At 43.1% G+C, this 9,944-nt stretch overlaps 1 protein-coding gene across 2 annotated transcripts; it reads right to left on the reverse strand.

Moving 5' to 3' along the window:
• Window positions 1-1,812: 1,812 nt before the first annotated feature.
• Window positions 1,813-7,050, reverse strand: exosc3 (exosome component 3). Of its 2 annotated transcripts, none has more exons than XM_078411766.1 (4): window positions 6,175-6,626; window positions 3,266-3,415; window positions 2,764-2,915; window positions 1,813-2,680 (listed from the first exon to the last, which is right to left on the reverse strand). In XM_078411766.1, the coding sequence occupies exons 1-4, from the start codon at window positions 6,484-6,486 to the stop codon at window positions 2,473-2,475; spliced, it is 822 nt and encodes a 273-aa protein (XP_078267892.1). In that variant the 5' UTR covers window positions 6,487-6,626; the 3' UTR covers window positions 1,813-2,472. The 2 variants fall into 2 exon arrangements, with proteins under 2 accessions (XP_078267892.1, XP_078267902.1); XM_078411776.1 differs by lacking the exon at window positions 6,175-6,626 and adding an exon at window positions 6,830-7,050 and having other exon boundaries at window positions 1,837-2,680.
• Window positions 7,051-9,944: the final 2,894 nt, after the last annotated feature.

Consider the following 9,944-nt stretch of genomic DNA (forward strand, 5'->3'; position numbering starts at 1 on the left):
GCTCCAGTTTCACCCATGTCTGAATGACATGGTGGGTGGTAGGTTAATTAGCTGCTGTAAATAGTCCCTTGTATGTACACGAGGCGTAGAAACACGGGGGAATTAATGGGTATGTTGGGAGAAAGAAGAAAATGGGATTAATGTAGGATTCGTGTAAACGGATGGTTGATGTGGGCTGGAGGGCCTGCTTCATGTTTTCTCAATGGCTCTGATTGGACATAATGGTCTGATGAATTCATGAATTACAAGGCCATGTTTGCACTCCATTATTGTTGGAACTCCATTATTATCAGCATAACCTGGAAATAGCATTTAATTAAATGCTTCACGCATTAGTGTGGAAATTTGCCCAAAGACCAGGCTAACTTCTCAATTGTTCCATGGTTAGGTTATTGTCACGTGTACCGAAATACAATGAAAAGCTTTTGTTGCTTTCTAACCAGTTAGTGGAAAGACTATACCTGATTACAACGGAGCCATCCAGTATACCGATACACGATAAAGGAATACAGTTTAGTGCAAGATAAAGTCCAGTGAAGTCCAATGTGTTGACAAATCACCTTGAATTTTGTGACTTTTGGTTCAGTTTGAGGTAAGAAGTTGAGAACCTGAATTGCAATTTTACCAATCGCACAGCGAGGTACAAAGACTGGCAATTATAACATATGGAAAGAATTTCAAGTTAGAGTGCACCTCGTATGCTGTAAAGTTCATTCCAGCTAATTAGGTACCTGGGGGATACCAACAGCAAATTAATGAAATGTTTACACTCATCAATCTAAAATGTTGGTTATTTTTCCTTCCTTGCTGCTAGCCATGGTGTGTCTTGTGTGTCCTTTATTGCAGATTTTTAGTTATGGCATTTTACCTTTGTATTAATTTGAAAAATGTAAAACAAGGCAGAGGAGACATATGTGAGAGCCCCATCTATGACAGGGGGCAGGGACGGGGACTCATGTTCCCCAAAGAATGTGGACATCTTGTTTGTCCGAGTATGCAAGTGGACCCACACACCTTTCCCCCTCGACATAACATGGACAGAGTTCCCCTGCCCCTCACCTTTCACCCCACCAGTCTCCACATTCAACACATCATCCTCTGACATTTCTGTCACCTATGTGAACCCACCATTGACCACATCTTCCATCTTTCTGTGTGGGGAAGGGGGGGTAATGAGCAAGAGCAGAACTACGGAATATAGAGGAGACATGCGAGGGCCTCATCTGTGATAGAGGGTAATTCCCGTTCCTAAATGAATGAGGGCATCTCGCATGGCATGGGATTCTTTAGGGAACTCAGACAATTTTGTAGTGAAATAAAATAAAAAATGATCACCCAGGTAATTAATTAACATTTAAGGATGCAGAATGAAATAAAGCTAGAATCATTAATGGCAATTTTTTTTCAGGAAGAAAACTGGTCTTCTTAACCAAATAAATGCCATTATATTGATATCCAACGAACCAAATGCAATTTATGTTCACGTTCTTGATACTTGTTCATTACTGGAATTAATTGTTAAACATTTAGAAAGGAATAGGACGAAATGAACACGTCATAAAAGGACTCGTTCATTCCTTTAAACTACAGCCATCCAGGATTCCAGTCATCCCAATCATCGAAATGAGAAATAGTTGGTTTATTGAGGTCAACGAGGATATTCTATTTATTTAGCATTTTAGAAAGAGATTCATCCAAGTTCAAGCCTTTCATAGACTGAAAAAGAGACAGGGCAGTGCAGAGTTGTATTATAAAATACAATTCCTTAAGAATCTTTGCCAACATTGACAATGAGCTGTGACGATTTAAATCCAAAAATTGATCAAAATATCTCAAGTCTACTCGTGAAAAAAAAAATTAAAATAATTTATTTCTTGGAGAATTGCTCAAATCCTGCGCACCACACAAACAACAAAAAAGACAGTTACTATCAGAACTATATATTTTTATTTCTATAATCTGTCAGTTTCCCAAATCATATAGAATTGAGTGTTACAAAGAAAATAGGAAAACCATAATTTGATCATTATAAACATTAAAAAACATACAATATTTAGAAATAAAAAAGCTCATATATTACACCAAGACTCTTGGGTAAACTTCACTTGTTTAAGCGTCCAAATAAATTGCCCATTTCCTTTCAATTTTAACACTGGAGCACAACCTGGATATCGTTTGTTTCATTAAGCTGTTGTCTGGTCAGTTATTGTGCTAATTTGATTGAGTATTCAAGTATGTTGCAGAAATAAGTCATATTTGACCATCAACAGCTAGAATATTTCAACATATTCAAAAATAGTATGTTGTTAAATATGTTAAAACATGTTTGACAAAATTGTGAGACTTCTAACAACCAATACTTTTATAAAGTCATCAAACTCAGTGCATGATCTTGACTTTTCCATCCAGCATTTTTCCAGGCTAACGTACAGAACCTACAAATGCTTTTACTGAATCAGAAATGGCTGAGATTCACGGCACATTCTCAGACAATTTTTTGAAGGCACGTTTCCTTTGTTCTGTGGTCATGTTTTCACAGCTTTCTAATACATTGGCTACAAGTAATGTATGTTTAATTGTTTTGGCTTTTACCCATATCCGTCCATTCATTCCAATCACTATCTCAAAGGGGTACAAATCTCCAAGATTCTTGATGACTTCACAGTTCGGAGAAAGTAACCTGAAATGCAGAATTTAACAAAATATAATCAGACAAGTGATTGATAGTGAGGTGCTCAGAATATTCACAACTTAGTAACTTACTTGCGTGCAATATTCAGTGAAACCTTAAATAATAATCCATCAGGTCCAATCACTCCCATCCCATTCGATCGTCCACAGCTATCAATGCAAACCAGTTCAGGTTCCATATCTTTATTGGCCACAACAAACTGTGCAAATACAAGATCTCCTACCTATAAGTGAAATCAAAAAAGCAATAGATAATGAATCTGAAAACTACCATTTCCAAGTAGTTAATTTATACCATTATGTAAAATGCCAATTTTAAAATTTTATATTGTGCATTACTCGCTAGAAGAATAGTAGGAAAAGAAAACTGCAGATGCTGGTTTAAATCGAAGGTAGACACAAACCGCTGGAGTAACTCAGCAGGTCAGGCAGCATCTCTGGAGAGAAAGAATGGGTGACACACAGATGTTTCAAAAAGAATGTATGATCGTTGAGTGGACTGTACGTGTATTGTCAAATACACTTCCATCCAATCTGGTCAAAGTCATTAAAATTTAAGAAACACAAAACTTACTTGCACATTTGGTCGGTTTCGTTTTGTGGCTCCTTCAAATGCTAAGTAAGATAATGAGGCTTGTTCACTTCCTCCAACATCAACTTTAAATATGTCACCAGATTTTGTGGTCACAATTCCTATCACATATTCAGCTTTGGTTGGTACATACTGTGGGAAGGAAGGAGGGATAAAAAGAGGAAATAACAAATCTTTTCCAGGTGGAACCTTTTGACAATACATTTGCAAATGTCACTTATTAACAAACAATACATAAGATCGAATATTATTTTGGATGCTTCATTTTTAAAAGAGTTGTTATTAGAAAATTAATATTATTACTGCTGGAAATCTATGCTGAACAATCAACTGTGCAATGCAACATACCCGTGATTCAGCAATCCTGTTTGATGCATGCAGAACAATAATTATGGAAGTTCGACCACAATACAGGAAGCAGGAATTCAGTCACATTTGATGCATTCTCCTAACATCCAAAGGTGATCAGTAACATAACCAATATACAAGGTACAACTCAAGTAGAAAGTAGTTGGAGTGGCAATGTACAGCAAGGGATGGTACTGGAAGCAGATTCAATTGTAACTTTCAAAAACGAGCAGGGTAAATACCTAAAAGGAAACGTTTGTAGGGCTACGAAAAGGTGTACGAGTGGGACAAACTAGATTTCTCTTACATAGAGTGGCTATAGACAACAGGCTGGATGACCTGCAGTATAACCACATTGTAATTTTATGATAGGAACAGGCCAAGTGACTGGGGTAAGGATATGGCAAATAGAATGTGAATTAGTGAATGTAAATCTGTTCAGAGGATCCCAGATATTGTTGTACAAATTGCTGCAAGTAACACGAGTACAGCAGGAAATTAGGACAACATACAGTAAGATAATTTGAGTAAAGGAATAAAGACGTTCGCTAAAATTATATGGGATTACAAGTAAGACTGGACTCCACACTGTACATGGGTCGAGTTTCCTTCTCTAAGGGAAGATTTATTTGCAATTGAAGGTTTTCAATAGAAACTCAGGAAATTGACTGGTTTGTACTCTCCAAAAACGTGCCAATTTCTAAAAAAAATACTGAGCGGCTGTGTGTCCATGGTCTTGTGTGAAAAGATTCTCTGTTCATTCAGTGAAGATGCTCCCCAAACAAAAAATCATACAGGTATTCACAGGGGATATGATGCTTCCCCAGACTAGGGTGACTGGAACATGGGGTTAATCTCAATCTAAGGTGTCCACCATAAAATCTGGATAATAAGATGTCGTAACCATAAGATAGGAGACATTTCTGCACAATAGGTTCAAACACAGATTATTTTTTTCCTTTAAAAAAACAATATTTTTGGATATTTAAAGAATCAAGTACAGACATTGAATATTTTAAAAAAAGCCAAGACTTGCTGATGCTTCCAAAGAAGCAGTTGCTGGGACAGAGGCTGAAGCCAACAAGGTACTGGAGCAACTTAGCAGACCTGGCAGAATTTGTCGAGGGAATGGACAATCGATGCTGTGGGCCAGGACCCTTTTTCACACTGATGTAGTAGGGGGGCAGAAAAGTAGAAAGGATAAGTGAGGGCAGAGCAAACCTGGCAAGGGGTAAGAGGAAGATAGACACAAAAAGCTGGAGTAACTCAGCGGGTCAGGCAGAACCATGGAGAAAAGGAACAGGTGACGTTTCGGATCGAGACCCTCCTTCGCCAGCATCTGCAGTTCCTTCCTACACAGGAGATAAGTGGGTGCAGGTGAAGTGTGGGGGGGGGGGGGGGGATTGGTAGATGGGTGGAATAATTGACAAAATCTTGAGGTGAAAACAAGACAAAAGTGTGTCATAAGGAAAGAAGAGGAGTGAAATATAAAGCCAGAGGGATGCATTATGGTGGCATGCAGAGGAATAGGGGAAACAGGATAAAATGGAAAAGATATGGGACTCAGGGATGGGAGATGAACATAAAGATGAGGGAAAGGAGCAAGATGATTCAAGGTGATGGGAGAAATGTGTGCACCCCATGGTGGGGGAGGCGGTGGAAAAAGAGGTATTTTTCCAATTATCATCCCTTTCCCCTTCTCTGTTCATTCAACTCCCATTCCCGATTCCCATATTTCCCTTTTATTCACCTTTTTCGTCCCCATTCCCTTCCACCCATATCCCTCCCTCTAGTTTTCCATTTCACCACTCTTCATTCCCTATCTGACACTCATTTACTTTGTAAAAATTTCTGAACACTTGTTTTTGCTATTTTATTATGGGGTATTGATGATTTAAAAACAAAGAATTTAATCAATTTTAAAATAAGACTGCAATGTCACAAAGTGAAGGGGTCTGAACACTTTCTGAAAGCACTATATTTTCCACCTTCCCCTACTACAATCAGTCTGAAGTCCCAACCCAACTGCCATTTGTCCATTCCCTCCACGGTTGTTGCCCAACCGGCAGAGTTCTTCCAGCCTATTGCTTTTTTTAAACTTAAGTTTCCGGCATCTGGAGTTTCCCGTGTCTCCAGGGTGTGGAAATATTTGGTAGAGCTCGTCCTGTGCTGGGTACATTGAGTTAATTCAAACTAATTATGCTGCACGAATGTCATTGTTCTATCTGGGACATATGAAAATAGGGGGTTGCACGACAGGCGTGGTCACGACCCCTAACCCGTACTGTTGCCAAGCAACGCCTTCTGGAGTGCAAGCAGGTCGCCATCCTCCAGCGCTCGCTGCTTCTGCCCCTGCAGACCCTCCAGGCGCCTCGGCTCGGGTTCTTCCCGCTGCTCCTTTCCCAGCTCGTTCAACCTCGTCTTCTCCTCCGCCTCGTCTTCTCACCCGGCCGGTCGGTGGCCCTCTGCTTCTCGGCCTTGCTCTCCTGGCTCCCTTCACGGCCGCATTTCCCCATCTCCCGCCGGCTGGCCTGACGTCTTACCAGCTGCTTCTTGCGTCCGCAGGCTTTGCAGCCCTTCTCCTGGTTCCTCTTCCTCCGCCGGATCCTCCAGCTTCTTCCCCGTTTTTCCCTCTGCATCTCCATCCTCGCCGCCGGTGACCGTTCCTCCGCCCGATGCCTCCAACCACCGCTCACTTCAAACATCCATCTCCCGCCACCTTTCAATTTTTGACAGCACAAAAATGGACCATTTTGACGTTTTTTAAAGGTAAGAACGTATGTGTTGCATATGTTACTAGTGTATGCCGGAAGCTGCAATGTCCTCCAGATGGCTTGAGGGACACTGTGCGTCATGCCCTTTGACCTTATGTGCAATCCCCTCTAAAACACTATTGACATTTTGTATAACTAATTGCATCCATGAGCCAATTGTAAGATAATTTGTGTAAACGAGTGAGGGCTATTATATAGTAAAATCATGTAGGATGCGAAATGAAACATGAGATGAATCTAGCCAGACATGGAAAGAACTTTCTCCACAACCCCTACCTTCCAGGGGGCCACCATCAGCACCACCACCAACCCCCCCCCCCCCCCCCCCCGCCGGGTGGAGGTCAGGGCTCGGCGCCCCCGCTCTCCCTCCACCTCCCCCCCACCCCCTTGCCGCCGTCGCCGGGTGGGAGCCTCGGCCACTTACCCGCTTCTGTTGCGAATCTACCCAGTAGACCGAGGGCTCCTTGTGCCTGAGGATCCCCGATTTACAAGCGGCCAGACCCAAGCCGGAACCCTGTCGCCGCAGGCCGGGCCCGCACAGCACCTTGGCGCCGTGTGCGGCCGGGAAAGTCAGCAGGTCGCCAGCAAGCACCACATCCCCCACGACCGCGCAGTGCGCCATCTTGTCCTCGCCGCCGCCGCCGGACCACGTGACCGACGAGCTGCTGCCGGATGACGTCACGCCCTTCAGCGATGCGGCAGTCGGACCACATAACGTCATTCTTTGAGTGACGTCACGCCTATTGTCACCTCATTATCCTCCTCGAAGGTATTTATTCACAAAATGCTGGAGTAACTCAGCAGGTCAGGCAGCATCTCAGGAGAGAAGGAATGGGTGACGTTTCGGGTCGAGACCCTTCTTCAGATGCTGCCTGACCTGCTGAGTTACTCCAGCATTTTATGAATAAATACCTTCGATTTGTACCAGCATCTGCAGTTATTTTCTTATACTCATTATCCTCCTCTCTCGCTTTGAACCCTTGCGCTTCTCTTAGTCTCCCCCGACTCCCAGTCTGATAAAGGGTCTCGACCCCAAACGTCACCCATTCCTTCTCTCCAGAGATGCTGCCTGTCCCGCTGAGTTACTCCAGCATTTTGTGACTATTTCTAGTCTTTCATTCCATCTCACTGTACTCGAGTATGTGAAGAGCTTTTGCACAGTTTGGAGTTTGTATATATTATTGATTATAAATAAAGTTTAATTTTGGAAGCAAAGTATGACAACTATGGATACTGAGAAGGCCCACAGCCACAAATCACTACAGAGGGTGGTGAAGACGGCACAGCACATCACTGGCAACTGTCTCCCGGCCATTCAGGACATTTTCTACAGGCAGTGCCTGTGGAAGGCACGCAACATCGTCAAGGACCACAGCCACCCAGCACGCAGGCTGTTCTCCTTGTTACTGTCAGGCAGACGATACAGGAGTATGGCTGCGCGTATCACCAGACTTAAGAACAGTTTCTACCATCAGGTCATCAGGCTTCTGAACTCATAAACACATTTCAAATCATATATGTTGATTATTTTTTAATATTGTCTTTTTAACTATTTTTAATATTGTCTTTTTACCTTACTAATGTCATTTTTTAATCTTATTTATCCTTGGAATATTACTGCTGAGGTGACCCGTTGTCAAATACATTTCATTGTACCGTTGACCCTGTGCATATGACAAATAAAATGTATTAAATTAAATTAAAATCTTTGCACAGATTTTTGTTCTGTATATAATTTATTCTGAATAAAGTTTACTTTTAGAAAACAAAGTATGCCACTATTGAATGTAGAGATACTGAGAATATATGAAGAATTGAGAGGAATAGATCGGGTAGACGCTCATAGTCCCTTGCCCAGAGTTGGGGAAACAAGAACCAGAGGACATAGGTTTAAGGTGAGGGGTGAAAGATTTAATAGGAACCCGAAGGGTAACGTTTTCATACTTATGGTGGTGGGTGTATGGAACGAGCTGCCAGAGGAGGTAGTTGAGGCAGGAACTAGCGCAATGTTTAAGAATCATTTAGACAGGTACATGGATAGGACAGGTTTAGAGGGATATGGACCAAACGCCGGCAGGTAGGACTAGTTAGCTGGGACACATTGGCCGATGTGGGCAAGTTGGGTGGAAAGGCCTGTTTCCACCCTGGAAGACTCTTATGACTCTATTTTTGCACATTTTTATGGTAATCCGAATTTAAATAATGCCGAAATGCTCTCACTCATTACTCGGGAAGAGAGAGGGGAACAGGGCTGTGAGTAGAAAGACAGAAATAGTGAAAGATTGCAAGATGGAACAAAGATAAGAAAGGAAGTAGAGAGAATTAAGCAAAGCATATCTGGGGTTCTGGAGAGAAAGAGCAGGTGAAAAATAATGAGAAAGAAAAAGAAGACCAACATTTTTTCTGGTTTCTGTCACAAAGTCCCAAAATTTCCTACATTGGAAGCATAGCCACCGTAGTACCAAAGGAAACATGGCTGCATAGTCATCCACTCTGTCAAACCGTAGTAATGGTAATGACTTTAAGTGGCGATGTAGTAGTCTCCATTGGTAAGGTTGAGTGAAAGATAAATATTCGTCAGACATTCTGTGTTGAAAGGTAAAAGAAAAGTGAGAATGAGGATGAAAGAAAGATCAGATGAATGGAAAACTCAGTGTGAAGATTCACAGAGGCTGGTCCTTGAATCCTGGAGTCGTACAGCAGGAATACAAGCCCTTTGGCCCAACTTGCCCATGCTAACCAAGATGCCCCATTTACATCAGTCCTACCTGTCCACATTTGACCCATATCACCTAAACATTTCCTCTCCATGTACCTGACAAGAAGCTTGTCTCATTCAAAATATTGAACAATATTTAAAAAACGCCACATGTAGAGGCAATTTCTACATGGCAACTTTGTGCCATGTTTCTTAAATCTACATTAGATATGTGAAATGAAGAATTTGACAATGAAGAAAAAAACCTGGATGAACATGCCATCTCTATGTATACTAGACCCGTTGGGCCCAAACCTCTCCTGCCATGGTGCAGCATACTGGTGATAAGGGGGATTGAGGGGGGGTGGAGTGGGTGAGTGGAGGGGGGGGGGGAGGGAGGAGGGGGAGATAAGGGGGGATGGAGTGGGTGAGTGGGGGGGAGGAGGGGATGTGAGGGAGGGGAGGGCACTAGACCAATGCAGGAGAGGTTTGGGGGTTGAGGGGGGGATGATGGAGTGGGGGAGGGGTGAGTGGGTGAGGGGGGATGAGGATAAGGGGGGTGGAGGAGGGAAGGAGTAGATGAGGGAGGGAGGGGAGGAGGGGGTTTGAGGGGTGTGGAGTGTGTGAGTGGAGGGGAGGGGAGGAGGGGGGTTCAGGGGGGATGGAGTGGGTGAGTGGGGGAGTGGAGGAGGGGGGTTCATGGGGGATGGACTGGGTAAGTGGGGGGGAGGGGAGGAGGTGGGATAAGGGGGATTGAGGGGGGATGGAGTGAGTGAGTGGGGGGGGAGGAGGAGATAAGAGGGATTGAGGGGGGATGGAATGGGTGTGTGGGGGGAGTGGG

Source organism: Rhinoraja longicauda, chromosome 1 (genome assembly GCF_053455715.1).
Source record: "Rhinoraja longicauda isolate Sanriku21f chromosome 1, sRhiLon1.1, whole genome shotgun sequence".
NCBI lineage: Eukaryota > Metazoa > Chordata > Chondrichthyes > Rajiformes > Arhynchobatidae > Rhinoraja > Rhinoraja longicauda.